At 32.8% G+C, this 20,055-nt stretch overlaps 1 protein-coding gene across 1 annotated transcript in view; it reads right to left on the bottom strand.

The window, feature by feature from the left end:
- The window catches only part of LOC148273201 (aminopeptidase N), a 33,006-nt gene that overhangs the window by 6,393 nt on the left and 6,558 nt on the right, over positions 1-20,055 (bottom strand). Inside the window, exons 2-11 of the mRNA XM_088239023.1 lie at positions 10,573-10,670; positions 9,751-10,007; positions 8,737-8,940; positions 7,243-7,401; positions 6,980-7,113; positions 5,802-5,991; positions 4,468-4,618; positions 3,208-3,419; positions 849-1,032; positions 123-324 (exon numbers count right to left, since the gene is read on the bottom strand). Of these exons, the coding sequence (XP_088095149.1) occupies positions 123-324; positions 849-1,032; positions 3,208-3,419; positions 4,468-4,618; positions 5,802-5,991; positions 6,980-7,113; positions 7,243-7,401; positions 8,737-8,940; positions 9,751-10,007; positions 10,573-10,647 (1,768 nt within the window). The 5' untranslated portion in view covers positions 10,648-10,670. The remainder of the gene's footprint in view (positions 1-122; positions 325-848; positions 1,033-3,207; positions 3,420-4,467; positions 4,619-5,801; positions 5,992-6,979; positions 7,114-7,242; positions 7,402-8,736; positions 8,941-9,750; positions 10,008-10,572; positions 10,671-20,055) is intronic.

The raw sequence follows: 20,055 nt of genomic DNA, 5'->3' as shown, positions 1-20,055 counted from the left end.
AATATCAGTGGTTTTTGCGGTGTCTTTACATTTTAATTAAATTATATAAATAGTTTATATTATTTAATATTGTGGAATTTTTGAATTTACATTATGTAATATTGTAGAATTTTTTGATTTACCTATTTCCTCTGGATTGACAATTATAAATTTGTCATTGGGCGGCATTTTGGTGAGCTTAATTTCTTTTTCCTTTTTCATCCACACTTGGGGAGTTGTGTCCGAGAAGTTTAGGTTATCTTCCTTTACAATCACCAATGGAATCCACCAGATCAGCTTGTCTTGTCCGGGGACATCATGCGGACGTTCGCGCAAGTAAACTCGCTGTTGAAATATTGGTTATCGATTAATATCTAGCTCAAATTCTTATAGAACCTTTTTATATCAGATAAAACATTAAGTTTTGCGGTAAAAATTGACATTTCTATTGCAACTACATTTCAAGATAGTCTTTAAGAGGTTCAAATTTTTTGATTACACACCACTTTCTAATGCCATTCGATTCATAGACCGTTAACTAAATATAATCCTTAATTTAAATAAATATCTTTAATTAACTTTCCTCAGTTTGATTGTTCAACAAACTTTGTATTCTGGTGAAATAATTGATACGTAAATACCTTATTGGTATTAAATGTGTGAACAGTTTAAAACTATCAAGTTGAAGCATTTTGGGCAAGGAAAATTGTAATAGTGATGTATGATCAAAGTTTTAATATTTTTTTTCTAGCAGTTTAGAACAGTGTGATTTAGAAAAGCAAAAGTCTCTAAAATTAATTTGTATTTTTCTTCTTTAGTTGTAAATAGAAACCGTGATAGGTATTATTAATTATGAACTCTGTACTTACTTGACGAACTATGGCAGTTTTCGACTCATAATTTCGTTCAACAGATATGACTGGAAGGCGATCTTTAGTAATCCAAGATGAGCCTATATCTACAACACTCATGTCTTTTGAGATTGACTTTTCTTCATGAGCAATATTATCTAGCGCTTTCCAAATGTCATCCGATGTAAAATTGGCATATTTTCTAAAATGAAATAAAACTTTTGAGCTAACTTAGCTGAAACCTATAACAATCCTTCTAACATAGTTTCTAGATTGGCATTAAACTAATTTTTAGGTATGTCATCATAATTAGTTAAGCTAAAGAAGTTAACTTATCCATAAATGGAATCAAGCTTAGATAGAGTGAGCTATAATTTTAGTGCTGAATTTCCTTTTTGTAATTGAGTTGATTTGTTTGCCATTAAATGGTTTTAATAATACTTAGATATGCAAGAACTAACTGATTTTTTTACATTACTTTGATTTACAGGACCTCGACTCACATGTTTTATACGTGTATGATTCATATCATTAATTGTAGTGCTTTCACACTTATAGATTACGCATACAGGGTAAAGTTTAAGCTTATAACCGAGTTACACAGTTTAAACCCGCGCTGTGCCAGCGGGTACCCTGCAAGACATCGGACCCTTACAAATTATAATAGAGATAGAGAACATTTTAGAGAGGGATATATGGAAGTCTAGGCATTTACAGGGCTGACGACCTGGTTTAAGTGGAAACTTTACACACTGTGTAACATTCACCATTTTGCCTATGTTTAATTATCGATATTTCTTCAATTCTTTCATCTATTTTTCCAATTTTCCAACTTTTAAACTCTTGGACCAGTTGGTTTCATGTATAAAGTGCTATCAGCCACAAAGGCACAGGCCTCGACGTCCATATTTTCCTCTTTAAAATGTTCTCTATCTCTGTTGTTATTTGGATCACGGGGGGTTCCGAGAGTTTATTTAAGTAAAACAGTGATAAAATTTATTCTTCACTTTATATTCATGCAGTTAAGATTTTTAATTCAAAGTTTTCTTTTTCTTTTCAAGTCGAATATTATAACTTGCAAGCAATAAGGTGTCACGGGTCTTAAAAATAACATTTTTGTTAATTGACATGCTCAATTTTTTTCACGACTACAGCTCTACTCAGTCGCTGCCACGCCGTTGAAGATTGAGTATGTGTACGCTATTGTCGTCGGATTTTAGTTTTAACCAAATGACAGAAAAAGTTAAACAACGTTACTGCATCAAATTTTGTTTAAAGCTTGGTGATTCTCAAGTGGAAACTATCCGCAAAATTTAAAAAAAGTCTTCGAGGCCGAAGAAATAGGCACCACACAGATAAAAGAGTAGTACAACCGCTTTAAAGATGACCGCTCATCAGTGGAGAGTGAAGCACGATCCGGTAGGCCCTCAACATCCAAAACTGATGTTGTCATTGATCAAGTAAGGACCCCGGTCATGTAGGATCGACAAATAAAGATCAGAAAACTTGATGATGAAGTGAACATAAGTGTTGAATTCATTCATTTAATTTTAATTGAAGATTTGGCCCTTAGAAGGGTCTCAGCAAAATTTGTGCCAAAGTTGCTGACAATTGAGCAGAAGCAACTTTGTGTGAAGATCGCACAAGACATGCTGGAGACTGTGATCAATGATTTCAATTTCAAATTATTTATTTTATTTAATATACAAAGATGGTAAAATAAAAATACCCAGCAATTGTAGAAAAGGGATGCTCTCCTCTCTGAACCTTTTTTCACTAATATGAAAAATGTCGATATCTGAAAAAATATGGTTAAGTAAAGACATTGCTCTGATCCCAACTTTCTCAAAATAGTGATTACTGGTGATGGCTTTCCCCCCAGCTGAAAATGCCTTTGGAAGGGACTAGATTTCAGACCAGGGAAGACATCATGAACATTGCGACGGACCACCTGCGCGCCATACCAAAAGAGTCTTTCCAGCGTTGCTTCCAGCAGTAGCAGAACCGTTGAGAGAAGTATGTAGCAGCTCAAGAGGACTACTTTGAAGGGGATTAGTTTCATTTAATTGTATCTAAATAAATGTTGTTTTTATGAGTAAAAGTCGGATACTTTTTGAACAGTCCTCATATATAATACTGATCAGGGTGATATAAAATAAATATGTGAATTGGGTTGTGGTCCCATGGCTAGTGTCGTAGACAAACGGATTAGAGGATCAAGGTTCAAATTGCGCTCTATAATAACTTGATTCCCATTTTACAAAGATCAGTTATTTACAACTCGTTGAAAATGCATTGATAAATAATACAAACACAAATATGTTTTTCGATATATATATATATATATATTACAATAATTGAATATTAACTATCTTACCTCTCACTGATGAACTTCTGTAACCCTTTGGAGAATGTTTTCTCTCCGAGAGTATAGTTAAGCATACGGAATACAAGCTCAATCTTACTGCAAGTTGTTTCTTGCTTCATTCCCGTGATTCTGGAGTGTGGGTAGCGTTTGCTGAACTCATAGTACAAAGAGTACAGAATTGTCATTGGCCATTTTCCATCCATCTCTAAACCATTGTCAATCTAAAAAAATTAATCACCATATGAAAATAGGATAATATATTATTGTAAATTTATACAAACCCTGAAGGCTTCTTTTGCTATAAAGAATTGTTAGTAAATAAAAAAGTACAAACAAATAAAGATTGCAGTTATGCATCTTACATCTCAGTAAAGTTAGTTAATGTAATGAATTGAAAAGATATATTGTTTTAAACAAAATACAACAAAACTTATTGTTGATAAAATAGCAGTTCCTGCGCAATACCAAACCAAAAATATATTGATTTCATTAGTTTTGGTAACTTCAATATCTTGTTTCACAAAAACTTACTAAGTTGACACACCTAAATCTGATAAATATAAATAATATTTATACAATAAAAAAATTGCATTAATTCAACTTCCAGGACAAATGCATAATATTACGTATTTCTTTTTTGAGGATCAGTGCAAAATTTTCAAAATATATTTTAATTGATTATGAAAATAATTTGTAATTCACAAATAATGAATAAATTAATTCTATTTTAAATAACAGGAATAAGATACTCATTTTTATTTATTATGCAACTGAATTATTTATTATATTAGATGTTTGATATGTGTATTATTTTAGTGATTCCACGGCTAGGTCAGAGGTAGGGACGAAGGAGCATAAAAAGCAAGTGAGGCTGAGCCTCACTAAGAAATCATTGCTATTCACCAGTGCCTAATATGTATTTTAATTCGCATTATATCAACACATTATGAAGATAAAAAACTAGGAACCTATATAAAAATGCTCAAAGATTCCTACAAACATGGTCCATACTGGGTTATTTACTATGGGTACCTACTTAACATTTACACATATTATACTTATCCTTAAAATCTGAGCTTTAATAGAAACTTGGTATCAAAGACGCCACTAATCAGAGGTCCAAGGTTCGGACCCGGTTTTACCAAAACCTGATTTGCATTTTTTAATAGTGAGCTATTTATTTTCTCTTTTTTAAAAAAAAGTGTGTTCTCAGTTCGATACTCATAAAATAAATCAGATCAATAAAATGACAAAATATGATTACAAAACCTTTATAACTGTAGCTGCAGACAAATATCCAACTAGAGCCTTGTTAATATGAGCATCACTCCACCAGGCTGGAGTAACCAGACCCCCTAACCATTGATAATTTAATTCTTGAGCAATCTGAAGGTAACCTCTGGCAGCTAATTCACTTTCCCTAAAATAAGACAATAAATTCAGTTCAATAACCTGCCACTACTTATTTAAGTACATTGGTAGTAATATTAATTTTACTTTCCAGAAAAAAGAAAAATGAGAACTTAACGTGTTATGATCTTTTGAATAGTGAAAGACAAGAGCAATTAGTTTCAATTCCTCCATTCACTTAAGTAATGAAATGTCAAATAAATAATATTAATTTGATTAACATATTATTGAAACAGAGATGGAGAACATTTTTGAGTGGGGAATGAATAAGTTTAGGCATTTACAGGGCTTATGACTTATCATTAACTGGTTAATGTGGCTACTTTAAACGTTGCACAACATTCACCATTCAAGTGCTGAAACATTTATTGATGTGGGTAAGATTTATCTAATAAATTCATTTAATGTTAATTTAGTCTTCATGATTATTAATATTGCTGTTTGAAAATAACTAAAAAAATATGTATGTTTGTTTATGTGCGCACATTCTAAGTGCTCAACTTCTTTTTTTTTATCATTATGTAGCTGCACATTGAAATTATAAAAATATTATTTTGCAAAAATATACACTTTGGGCCTTACTTATAAACTTGCTATAAAGTTACGCCAAGGCATAGTGGTAAAATAAGTGGTAAAATAATTATAGTTGTAGAATAAGGGTGGTATTCCTATCCTTATTTTACCACTATGCTTAGACGTAAATTTATACCAGGTTTATAATTAAGGCCCTTTTAGTAATAAACCACGATGTGCATGTTGTGTTATTGACTACATATTTATTTATATGCACATTAAAGCACACCTGCTAATCACAATGTAGGTAAATTTAAGTATTTAAAAAAAACATGCTAAAAAGAACATTATGGAACAATCAAAGGTACAGCTGTTAATCCAGGCATGGAAAATATCCATCTCTCTTGGTAGGTTGTTCAACAGATCGATAATCCTTCTCACAGGCATCATTAACGGTAATTGATCCTGCATTTGAGAACAATAAATCATCTGTGTTGCCCAGTTCTTAAGGAACTGCTCCTTGTTCATAATTTTATGCACTCCAAAGTGTTGGGATTATAAATGTAATCGTTCAGAAGTTTAAAGGCCACCATCAGCAGGGCAATGCTCCTTCTGTCCCGCAAACTAGTGATAGCATACCTAAAAGGCACAATGATGGGTACTGCAATGTATGTACTTACTTAAAGATGATAAGACCCCAGTTATCAGCAGGCTTAACTCCTTGGTAGTTTGGCAAAGCTACAAGGTCTAGTTTGCTCATGGGTAAGGGCAGCTGCCAGAACTCTGATATTTCAGTAAATGTACGTTCTATCTTTTCAATAACTCCCTCTAAGGCAGGAATAAATTCAGTTCTGGCGTAAACTGTTATGTCTGTAAGAGAAAAATTTGATGCTCTGTCAAGTAAGCCCAAAACAAAACATTCATTTTGTAAAATGGGTATGTTTATTTTGAATGAGAATTTGTTTGGGCGAATGAGACAATCCATTTTACTTCTACCCACCTCCACTATCCACGTTTTTAAAGCCTTTTGGAACATTTTCTCATTACTGATCCTTTTAATGGACAGTGGTAGTAGGTTATAGATTTTAATTGCTATTATTCAAAATCCCTTCGTCCGGAAGTGGTCTCAGTTTATATTTGTTTAAATTGTCTTTGTGTTGAGGATCTAGATTACACTAGTGTTTATATTATTTGTATGAATAAAATGAAAGATAATTATTTATTACAATGTTATTTGTAGTTTTAACACAGTGGGTAGAACCTTCAAGACTGTAATATTATATAATACACAATTTATAAACATTAAAAAAAATATATACATATTAAAACCTTATTAAAAGACAATTGAATTATGCCCTTATAGAAAGGTACATGTGTTTTTTTTTTTATTATAGTAATCCAACAAAAACTCTTTCAATTTAATTTTTAATAAAAACAATGCTTATTCCTCAAAATTCAATGATTGTCGATAGTACCTTGTTGCCATATATAATTTTACGTTGAAATAAAACTGATTTTTTGTCTTTTGTATGGTATAATATGGCCTTCTACGTGGGCACAATTCAATTAGTGTTCTAGTATGTAATATGTTGTTAACAAAGTGTTTCTTAGTTTATTATAAAATAAAATGATAAGTATTTGTAACTTTGTAAATAAAATGATAATATATATTATAATCATTTTATAAAACAAAAAAAAAAACAAAAAAATATAAGCCACAGGCAAGCTTCAGCTTTGCGGGAACAAAACATGCTACATGTATGTTAGTTTTAAGGTATTATTTTGGATATAAAAAAAATTGAAAATTAAAAAAAACACCTCGAAACTAATTTAATATTATTTACTTATTTAGACTTACTAATTTCCTGGCCAAACATGGTAATCTTTGTGGAATTAACTGCTTCAACATCTGCCATAACTAATCCTACAGAAAATGTAGGTATTGGCGGCGTTCTTTCAAAGTGGTCCCACACATAAACGGAATCTTCATGTCTAAAACATTCATAAATTTTCACAATTACTGGATCAAGTTGCTGAGATCATCAATCAATTGTTACGAAACAATAAATTTAACAACTAACAAAATGAAAGACATGTAAGTCAAATATCTAGTTAACTTACGTTTCATCGGTACAGCGAGCGCGGGGCATATTGGATAAGGTTGTCATATGCGCTGGTCTTAAAATGCTAATATCAAATGGTGTTTTATATGCAGGCTCATCGAAACACGGGAATACTCTTCTAGCGTAATTAGGTCTTAGTTGAAGTGCAACAGTGGATCTATAATTTAATTAAGTGTTTACATCTGTATAATTTATTTAAAAAACCCAAATAAGCGTATGATACAAAGAGATTAAAATAATTTATTTATTGGCGTTTGTAAAAAGTAACATTATGCGACAGAACGGATATGGTGTAGGTACCAAGAATATCTTTTAATTATAGTTAGTTTAAAAGACATGCTTACAAAATTTAATTTTATGATCCAAATAAATGTTTTAATATATCCAAAAATTTCATAATAATGTCATAAGTAACTTTGTACGCTAGTAAAAATAAATCGTATTGTGATGAGTCCAGGACTACCACGGAACCATGATCCAGTTAATACAACATCATCATCATTCCTCTTTTCGCACCTAATAGTGCATAGGGAACTGGATTTATATATCAATGGCAGCATAACTCGATATTTTTTCCCATTAAATGAAGGAAAAAGTACTAGTCTAACGCTTCAGTCCAGGGACAATAAAACATTTCAGTGTAAAAAAGACATTTTAAATAAATATTTTATGTCAATTATGTCGGGAATCAAACTCGAGACAAACGTATGCTAGACAAATGCGCTAACAACTAAACCATGAGGCAGACATACTCGTATATTATTATCACACCATATCTATTCGTAAAAAGCTTGTCTTTCCATCAAAACGTGATAACAATTTCTCACCATGGTTGTTTATCGTATTCGCGATCACAATGCAACATCCGTGAACAATGTCAAAATATTTACAATATTCTAAAACTGCTATTTCTATTTATTTATTTATTATTTATCACGCTGTTTATTGCACTTACCCGGCGTTTGGCAAGCCAAATGTCAAGAAAAGCAGTCGCCATATAAATTTTAATTTCATTTTCACTTTTTTGTATTAGATACTCCTTATCATTTTGCAAATGCAATATATTGTATTATTTTTTATAGTAAATGCCGATTTTTCACCAATGAACTGTATTTATTTACGAGGAAAACAAAAAACAAATCGACAAGAGCGTTGACTTAGAGATTACACACGCGTTGACTTATGACTGCGATAACTTAAGCATGTTCATTATTGTTCATTGTGATTGCTCAAATGCTTAGCGTATTTTTAAGCACGTCGATAGTTATTTCTGATTGAGCTACAGACGTTGATTAATTTGTTAGCATCCATGCTAAAATGATTAATAAAATATAAATTTTCTACGTAAAAATGTAAACATTCTTTTACAATTCAGAGTTTTCTTCATTGGTTACATGTTACTATCGTAATTTTATAAAAACATTTAAAAATATATTGTTAATAAAACACCATCTTAAAATACAAACTCTGACACTAGACTAAGTTAACTGACCTGCTAAGTTTATCGTCTGCAACTGACGGTGCTCTGAAGAAGGCCTCAGACTTTTCCGTTTCTAGTTTGCCCTCAAAGGACATTTCAATATCTCCCACTGTCCCCTTGACGATTTCTTTTGATAAATGTATTACATATATTGGTCGTTTTGGATTCCTATCCGCACGAGTTACAGTAAGAGAAGTCATGTTCTCATTAGGAATGCTGCAAAATTGAAAGAAACATATTTATTATAATTTTCGTCACCTTCAAATGTTTGTCTCGCCGGGAATTGATCCCGAAACTTTATGGGCGTGAGTCAGGCATCTTAACTACTACGCCACGGAAGCCGCCAACTGTTATCAGTTACCACATAATAAGGCAATGAAATACTAAAGTAAATATAAAAAAAAACAGAGAGAAGAGTAAGAAATATATTTTGATTTAAAAATATTTTTAAAATTTCATTGATGGTATTGATCGTAAACTATAAAAAGCTGAAATGCACTTTTTTAAACCCTATAATAACAATTATAGGCTAACATATTATAAAACAAATCCTTGAGGTACAAAAAAAATCATGTGAGAGATTTTAATACCTATGGAAGACATGCTAATTTCCCTGTCCATACTCGGTGGTGCACTGGGCACTGCATGCCTTCTCTAACTGCAGCTTATTGATCATTTTTGATCATGGAAGGTAAAGTAATCAGTTTTATTCATTAAGTACCAGTCCAGTCCAATGTAATATTACAGTATTTTTTAAATCAATATTTCACGCAGGGTGCCAGGAATCGAACCTAGGACCTCAAGCGCGGTAGGCGAATGTGCCAACCACTACAATACGAGAAGGACTTATTTTCACTAGATTTCTTTATTCCGGATTTTTATCCAAGAGTAGCCATCGAAAGCCAGTGAAAATCGCTAATTTAGGGTTCTGGTTTTATTTCACAATTAGAACCATAGTCTTCTTTTGCCCGGACACAGAAAATGTAAAAGTTGTGTTTTTAAATGAATAATGAAAATTTAGCATACTTCGGATCATTCAGCTTAGCCCGGACTTCTGTGAAAAGGATCTGCAAGTCCTGATGAGCGTGAAGGGAGATCTCGTCACTGTCTTTAGTCCATGTAATGTTAATGAGGACAGTCCCCTTAAAGATACCATCTCCAATATATGGTTGGAGATCCAATTTATATCCAGTAGGAACAACTTCCCCATCCAGCTTTGGCTCATTGATCAGACTATGTGCCGCGCTGAGATCTATACTGCGTGGCATTCGAATTACATTTGGCTAAAATCAAAATAATAAACAAAATTAATTTTCTAATAAATGACATCGTCATTCCCAAGATGCGCAAGATGAAACAGTTCTCCACTATTATTTCCACTGCAGACCTTTTCTCGAAGCGAGGAACATGTGAGGACAAAACGTAAACGATGATAAAAAGAGGCTTAATATCAAAATGCGATCTTTCAGCCAAATGTAATATAAAACTATCTACGACAGGTGCAAAAATGTCAGGATCCGTATACAATGCAAGGCTGACACAAGTATGTATTATGTATAACTAAAAATCGAAAAAAATAATTATGTGGTTTAGCATTGATTTGAAAAAGGAACGGACAGCAAAAAAACGTAAAAAAATATATAATGCAAATGCACATAAATGCAAAAAAAGAGAAAGACATAGCAGAATTAAATCCAAGATATGATTGAAGATGTACCTGTGAAAAGTAGGAATAATGAGATGTATGCATGTAAAAGAAGCGTGGTTTATAAGATTCGTTAAGACAGAATGTTATATTTATATTTTTTTTTTCATATAAAAAAAAATATATATATATTATAAACTTACCCTATTAGCTTTTAAAACACTGCCTAATGTGCTAGCCAAGCACAATAAAACAAATATTAGACGCGTTAACGTCATTTTCGGGATGATCTTCCTTTCTTCTGAAAATAAATTAAAAAATTACTCCAATTAACAATTTGTTTATATTGATATAGAAAAGGTACCAAAAAACTTGTAATCTGAACCTTTCCGAGCCTAAAACAAGGAAACTAGACCCCTACCAGGGCCGCGATTACAAATGGATATCTTCATCTGTATTACTGAGACTGTATAAAAACTATTTTGTCGTGCCGCGAGAGTGGTTCAGAATAGCACCCCTGGTAGCAAATTTGATAAACAATTAGACATCCTTGTCAAAAATAACGCTGATGTTTTGTGGGTATGTATGTGCATACCTATCTTATAATATATGTGCATATTAAAATATATGGCGGCGTTGATTAATCTCTTAAAAGCTTCCAGAGTATCAACCTGCCCATCCATTTTATCGTGATGTTTTTCATTGAATAACTGTCATCTTTAGGAGTATTTGACACCGATAGTCGCTTTCAATCGTTTTGATCAATATCCGATAAGCGAAAATCAGAAGTTTCAAGTAGATATCATTAGCGGTGTTTACGCTAGGTATTTTACCAATTCAGCTTTCGAACTAAAAGCTCAACAAAATGTCGGCAACCATGCTTTGTATAAGATATTGCGTGTGCGTGATTTGAACACAACACACCGAGTGCCCCAATAAAGGTCATATTCATGATCAACATCCTGTCAACACATAACAGGACACTAGAGATACACAATAATAAATTGACATAGTAAAAACGGTATTTGGACGAGTACGTACGTTGTTTATTGACTTTTACCCTTTATGTTTGTTCGCCTACCACTCTTGAGGTCCTAGGTTCGATTCCTGGTAAACATTAATTTTAAAGGTTGTTTAAACTACAAAATTTCACTGTTCCACCTTACATCATATAACATATGATCCAAATATGCTGCATTTGGTTTACAAATGCAGAGCCCTATGCACTTTATACAGCACTGGTTGCCGAAAGGGGACCAATGATAGTTTTAATTTTATTTAACAACAGTATAATAACGAGGAGTTCGGTGTTTTTAAAAACCTGTTTTATTTGTTTATAGACTATCAAACTAGACCAAAATATTTAAAAAAAACATGTATCGTATTATCAGCGCATTGATTTTTTAAGCTTTTGTAATTTTGAAATTACTCTGCGAGTGACGTCACTATCACAACACTCTACCATTGGTTGATTCGGAAGAACTGGTGACGTCGTGCAAAACCGTTTTCATGTGATGTTTAGTAACTTCGCCGTACAATTTGATGTTCGAATTTTTAACGCACGTTATTATTCTATCCACTTTATTTATATCCAATTTCCTGTGGCGCTGAACATCCTCATTGAGATGTTTTTCTGGGTTGACGTGTCGTGAATTGTTTCTCCTTCTTGCTGACGCAACATTTCGGACTGCGTTACAGTGTCCATCATTTGGGCTTCAAATCCAGGGACAATGAAATGTTGCAGTGTAAAATCCCCTTTAAAACAAATGTTTCACCTCGACCCTGCCAGGAATCGAATTCGGGACCTCGGGCATAGTAGACGTAAACGAATGTATCAACCACTATACAAGGCGAATTTGCCGTAGAGAAAAAAAATTGTACCCACTGAAGGATATTTACAACATTTTCACCATGGCTCAGTAGGTAGCAATGAATTTAACACAGCAACCTAGTAAATGTGTAACATATACTATAACATAATACATGTGGCGCAACCAAACGTATTCCCAATATTTATCCTTGGATTACTGCATCAGATCAGTAATTATTTTTTTAATGATATAAACATTTACCATTTTGTCTCGATCAGTTTGCTTTTCTCATAAATTTAGGTAGGACCATAAAAAAACCCAAGAAAGCGCCCTGCTTTATCTGCTGTCTTCGAACATATGGTATTCAAATATGATAAATAATTTTGAAAAACTGAAAAAATACCCACACAGGAAATTTTATTTTGATACTCTTTCTTGAAAAATATAACCAAATCGGTTCAGTTTTGGGGCGCGGGAACGGGACAGCGAAACGTCGATTTTGTCGCTTTTTGCTAAGCAAAATTAGTCCGATATGGAGGTATTTTTTTGCATAGTATCGGGTAGGCATTGGCCGATTGCAGAATGTTGTATACGTTATAGCTTTGATCACATAACCGAATATCACACTCAACTACAATGGCACAGAAAACAGCCAGCCCCAGTAAAACTGATGTATTTTTGTCTCATTGTGTATTGAACATATTCTTTTATATATACGGATATTAGGGTACTTAATTTTAAAAATCACTCAATAAATTTGTTATAATAACTTTAGAAATAATGTCATTATGTGTTACTGGAATTTTTGTGTTTTTTAAAGTCTAGCTGAAATCATTATCATTCCCTTTCCGCACCTAATGGTGCATAGGGCACTGCATTGGTGGAGCAATCGCAGCGTATCTTGACCATTTTTTGTCACACGAAGGTTAGATGATCAGTCTTACGCTTCAAGTACCAGTCTAGGGACTATGAAATATTATAGTGTGAAACACCCTTTTTATGTAAATATTTCATATCAAACATGTCGGGAATCGAACTCAAGACCTCGTGCATAGGAGGCCGACAAAACACAACCTAAAATATGCATTTTACAGAAAACAGCTAGATCTAATATTGAATGATAATTCAAACTTTGAATGCGTGAGGTGACATTCTGTATTAAAACATGTTTTTTATTATAGATATTTTTAAATAAATAAATTTATAAAATTAAAGTACATATGTGTTTTACTAAATACAATAAAATATTTGTATTTAATCACTTATTGAATTTTCTATGTTTAACGGTTTCGAGACGTACCCATCTCTTCGTCAAGACACCAATTAAACCAGCATGCAAAACCCACACACCTTCACCTCACTTAATTAAACTCACGCCCTTCCCTTCATCCCTTCCCTCTTTTTTCAAGTATTTGTCCCGCAACATAAATTACTTTAATAACCCACTAAACACCTTCACCTCATTTTATTAAATTCACGCCCCTCCCTTCATCCCTTCCCTCTTTTTTCAACTATTTATCCCACAACACAAAATATTTTCATAACCTAATCAGTGCATGTAAGGTTTGCTTATTAAAATGTATGTCGTGTTGGTTTTATATTTTTGTGCAACAACTATGGTGAAGGTTTTCATGTTGGTTTAATTGGTGTCCTGACGAAGAAACGCGTACGTCTCGAAACCGGTAGACACAGAAAAGTCGGTAAGTGGTTATAAACAATAAAGAATAGAAATATGCCTACTGCCGGCTGCGACACAGTACAAATTACTAGTACATAAACATAATTATTCTTTCCTACAAAACTAGAAATGTGCCTACTGCTGACTGTGACACGGTACAAATTACTAGTACTTAAACACATACATTTCTCTATAAAACACACAGTTTTCCTTGAAGATGGCTCCTTCAATGGTAGCCGAAACGTCGGATCAAATCCAACATACACGGTATCACCCAAAAAAGATACATAATATTGATATTTTTTATTGTTCTCTAAAATTTTATTGGACACGCGGAAACATTGATTGACGCAATAGAGTAGATAAGGAAAGGGTCATTTAATAAAAGTAATTGAATGAATGAACTTTGAACTAAAAAAATGTAAAAAAAAATATTTTACAAAAAGCTAATATTTTTATGTCAAGTTAAATAATATATGATGAGAAAAGTAGCGTAAAAAAATTGATTACCCTGGCAACACTAACAAAATGTCCATTTTGTTTTATTTGACAATCTGACAGATGGAAAAATATTTACATTTTTAAGTGATGCATTTGCTACTTACTCGTGCATTTGTTACCTACACATGAAATGTGATCCCATCCTGTTTCTTTTTGATCCCAGCAGTATTTCTACACTTTAAAACGACACAACACGGCATAGTTGAACTCGAATTGGGAGTTGTGTACAGAGCGACGTTTACAAAGAAACTTATGGGTCAAAACTCAAAACATAAAACTACTCCTTTAAGAGTAGTTACTACCCGTATGCAGAGACAAAACTTAAGGTGGGGAAAGCACATTCTAATTTCAAATGCAGAGAATAACCCGAAGGTGAAGACAATAGAATGTACTTTCCTCACCTTAAGGTTTGTCTCTGCATACGGGTATTAGTCGCCTTCTGTTTGATGCGCGTGGGCGGTTTCTGGACTATTCTTAATTCTATGGTCGTCGCATTGAAAACATTAAAATATTCAAATTAAACACTCTCTAGGGGGTAATGAAGATCCAGAATATCACCCCTGAATGTTTTTAGCAGAACATAGAATTGACCTTACTGCACCCGAAAACATCAGCATCTCAGTTTTTCTAAATCGTGTACTCCGGAAAACCACTCAATTATTTTACCACTAGTTGATAAAAAATGGTTTTCTGGAATTATTCATTCACAAATATCTTATCTTATATAGCTTCACAGAAGTGAATTTTTGTGTATGGCGAACATCAATTGTAATGCTTACATTATCATACCAATCGGTTACAATGTTGTATGTTATTATATCACCGTATTTAAGCTTTACCATGGCTAAACCTAACTCTGTCGCCGACACGCAATACTAAATAAAATAAAAAAATATTTATAAAAGCACACGTTACATGTGTATTAAATGCCAGACATTAGAATATATTTTGGCTCAGTACTTCATTTTTATCACATCTCCGGATAAGGTAATAAAACAATGTAAACATGTATAGAGATTTGTTATCTAACACAGGAGTACTCGGATCTCGGAACACTACGATACATGGCACCTCCCATTACAATGGACACGGTCAAACTATTCGCCGGCTTTTTAAAAAAATTCAAGTAAAAGTGAATATCAACAATTCGGGCTACAAGACAAAGTGAAAATTAGCATCGGGATATCTTTAAAAAAAAAAGGTACGAATTAAAATTTTTGAACCACAGATAGTTCAGGATCAAAATAAAGAATTATACGGCATCAATTATAATGTTTTGGCTAGTAAATTATGTAGAACATATGTTTTTCAGTTACACGCATGAAAACTTAAATTATCATTAAATAATAGTCAAGATTGTGTTTTAAATGATGCAAATTGGGAACTCTTTAGTGGTTTTATAAGAAAATTTACAAATCAAGTAGTTGAGCTTTTCCCTTCTGTGTTTATCACCATATACCACGTGGTTCATAGAGCACTGCATTGGTGTATTAATTAAAGCGTATTTTGAAAAATTGTTCCATTGATGTGAAATGATTTTAAAAAATTAGGTGTTCTCATAACTGTTTTTTTTATTTACTCAAGTTATGTTTCTTTTTTACTATTACTTTCGCTATGTACATTATTATGTCGTTCATTTCTTTTATTTTTTTGTTTAATAATTCTTAATCGAACAAGCGAAATTCGCAGAGGGGCCGAGACCAGTTAATATGGTGGCTGGCGCGCCAATGCGGTCTGGGTATTTGTCAGAAAGTCGCAAACGAGCCGGAAGGTGTAAAATAACTATCTATTTAATGTAAATTTAATGCAACAGAGAGGGAAATCATTTTTGAGAAGGGAATATGGATATCTAGCCATTTTCAGGACTAATGGCCTGTCATTGACTGGATTATGTGGCCACTTTACACACTGTGTAACATTCACCATTCTGCCCAAGTTTGAACAACATTTCTTTTCTTTCAGACTTTTTTTATGTAAAGAAATCTACAATCGTATACACAATGATGCAGTTATAATAGATACTTAATGCTAGACTAAAAATGTTTTTGAACTTATAATTAGCAATGTACATAATCTGTCATTTAAACTTTAATAAAGACAATTTTAAGACATTTCCATCAAAATCCTGATAGACATAATGACGGCCAACAAATTTACGACACTAGGCAAAGACAAAAGACAATACTTCTGCTCCCAAAGAAAAAAACAAATTATGGACAAAGGCATTATACTTTTCTGGCCCCTAAGCTTTACAACTTTTTAAGCAAGGACATATTGGTGAACAAAATGAAAAACAATATTTTCAAAGCTCGAGTCCATGAATGGATTTCTAAAAAGACTAAACAGGAAGCTGAGGAATATGTTTCATATATAAGAATATAATTTTAGTTTCTTGAAAATCCTTTTTCGTTTTATTGATGTAGGTATGTTTTAATTTTTTTTTTAATATTTCTTTTGAATTTCTACCCATCGATGTGAAAGAATGTACAATTATGTATTAAACAAATAATACCCTGATACTCCGGAACGTGCCTGTGGGCCAGTGCAGTGGCTATATCCGTATGTAAAAATAAAATTGTATTGGATGTACATACCTAGTGTATAAACATTTTTGCAAACTATGTATTTTGTATTGGATTAAAAAGTTTAAAAAAAAAACTTTTGTGAAGTAAAGGAGCTAAAACCTTTATCATGTGAGTGAGATCCATCCGGCTGAACCAATTCACCTACTAGGCAACGCCTGAAAACAATTGTTTCATTGTCTTTCTTATATTCTATACCGGTAAGTTTAATTGAATTAACAATGTTTTAAGTATGTCCAAATACATACTCAAAACATTATTGATCTATTTGATGGTTTATAATAATTGTGATTCGAATAATCTGATAATCAAACAATAAAATTATTTAAGCGATTCAGTATGTCTGTGCACCTAAAATTCGTCAAATTCCATAAAGCGGTATTTCTTTATCCAGGGCCCAGTAATAATCTATTCTACCTTGGCGATGAATTCCTAAAATATTTTGAAGATTCGTATATTTCTTCTCGTAAATAGTTCATACTGCAGATATAACTGCGGTTAGAATAAGTAAATATAATTAGTACGTCATAGCCATATAGGTATGTGTACCTATTTGATCAAGAACGATTTATCAATGAAAGTAAGAGTTGTGATAAAAATACGTAGTGCTAATGTTTAACGTTTTCATGAATCAATAAAGCCAAATTATTAAAGATACGTATTTTGTTTCTATTTCAAAATAATAACGCTAGTGAGAACATTACAAAAAATGCATTCAAATCATCCTCAATCCTTGAATAGATAAATTAAATTTAAAAAAAGGCACGTAAAATTAACTTACATTACAATTTGAAAAATTGCTTTCCTAAGAGAAATCCCCCAGTCATAAAATATACGAGGTATTTGAGGCTATACGAATCACAAGATTACCAGCTTAGTTCTGCGCGTGGTAGATAGAACGACCTTTGCCGAAGATAATCAGGAACAAATATATCTAAGGCAGGAAGTTGGGTGGTTTTTTTTAATTTGTCAATAGACTATTAAACTAAACCAATTTTTTTTATTATTAATTTTTGTATATCGTAGTATTAGCGCTCTGATTTTTTAGAGATTATTTTTTCTGAAATCACTCCGCATGCGACGTCTGAGGTTCTCTTCTGCATTTTTTCTGTTAATTGCCGTTGAAGGTAAGAGTACCTTTCATAGTTCTCTTATCATTGGCTGATTCGTATGAACTAGCGACGTTGAAAGTGGTTCTTTTTTATAAAAAAAAATCATGACTTTTTTCGTACATTTCCAAAAAACTTTCCCGTACAATTAAATGCTTTATTTTTTACTGGACGTAAGAAAACATTATTTGTATCCAATTTCCCGTAGGGCTGAAGTTTCTCCTTATGTATGCGGCCACCAAATTAATATCCCTTAACTTTCACAATGATTGTTAGATCAGCAATTGTTCTATTGGTCATTTGTTAAAATATAACCAATGATTTTTTTTTTACATATCATTGTAGTTCCGTAGTAGCGTTGCGGGATCCGGGTGCGAAATTTGAACTATGCCTTTTCACAGCGATTTTTATTAGTCACGACTGTTAACCAAATAGATAACTTTGATATTTATTTTTAATATTTATTTATGAATATCGCAATTGTAGTCAGCATTACTAACATGTTATTTGACCAATAACTTAACTTAATGATTGATCGTGAATCTTAATAATTACAGTTAGTGAATACACAAATATATGTATTGTATAGTGTATAAACACTTAAACAAATCTATAATCAACAATGTTTGATTATGTCCAAATGCTTGCAGACTGGCTGGATTTCCTCCCTAGGGAGTTGTTCATATTTAAATTTATTTCAACAGAGAGGGAAAAAGTTTTCGAGAAGAAATTTGGAAGTCTAGGCATTTACAGGGCTTATGACCTGTCATTGGCTGGTTTAAGTGGCCACTTTACACACTGTGTAACATTCACCATTCTGCCCATGTTTGAACATCCACATTTCCTCAACTCTTCCATCTGTTGACTTTTGTGAAGTGAAAGAGCTGAAACCTTTCTGTAAATGCCTAGACTTCCAAATTTCTTCTCGAAAACTTTTTCCCTCTCTGTTGAAATAAATTTAAATCTATAATCAATTACATAGAAAAAAAAATTATTTTACCACATATTATTTATTTGATCACAGACCGGTTTCAGAGCTATTACGTGCTCCCCTATCAAGGCACAATTGGGAAAATTTTCTGCACTATTAAATCATATAAATAATAAGTGATTTTAAAAGATTTTTTTTTGTTCTAATTATATATAATGAATAACTACAAACTTAGTGCTTTACATACTAATTTTATGATTCTGCTTAACAGCCTTATGTACAGAAAAATATGCATATGGGCATATTATTTTAGAAGCCATACCACAAAGAAATTTAGTTATTGGTAAAATTTTTATGTATTTTTTTAAATACTACCTACAACAGGCACACTCCGTCGTATAGTAGTTAAGACGCCTCACTTACGCGGTAGGATTCCACGCTCGATTCTGTGTCGTGTATAATAATTTTAAAAATATATATTAATATGACAGAAAAAAATCTGCAGAAATGATTTATTTTTTCGAGTTTGTTCAAATACTTGTAAACACGGACTAGATTTCACCCCCTTGTGAGTTAGGGAGTTATTAGCATAAGCATATAATGTGTGGGGTATCTCGAAGGAAACTAAAACGTTCATAGTGCATACGCTTGTGTTCCCAATATTCTTATATGGTGCAGAAACACATGAACAGGAGATAATAGATGCGTACGACATGCGGTGATAGCGTCGAATGCTGAGAATACCATGGACAGCCAGAAGAACAAATGTCTCCATTCTGGAGGAACTCGATGTAAAAGTTCGCCTGTCGGCCATATGCTGCAGTTCTCCAGAGATATAGCTAGACGTGACCCAGAAAATCTGGAGAAAATAATAACCACGGGCAGTGAGCCAGGACGAAGAAGCAGAAGCAGAGCGGCAGCTCGATGGATCGACCGGGTGAAAACAACGCCACGGGTGACCCTATACGGTGGAGATGCTTTGTCAATGGAATAGCTGGAGAGAGTACCAATGATCACGACCCTCAAAACTGAGGAACGACAGAGAAGAAGATTATGTGTTATTTATAACAGAGT

The sequence above is a fragment of the Micrasema longulum genome, unplaced genomic scaffold (genome assembly GCF_059751315.1).
Source record: "Micrasema longulum isolate JH-2025_06_02 unplaced genomic scaffold, ASM5975131v1 h1tg002041l, whole genome shotgun sequence".
Classification (NCBI taxonomy): Eukaryota; Metazoa; Arthropoda; class Insecta; order Trichoptera; family Brachycentridae; genus Micrasema; species Micrasema longulum.
The sequence above is the reverse complement of the archived record's forward strand: the minus strand, read 5'-3'. Positions and strand labels throughout refer to the sequence as shown.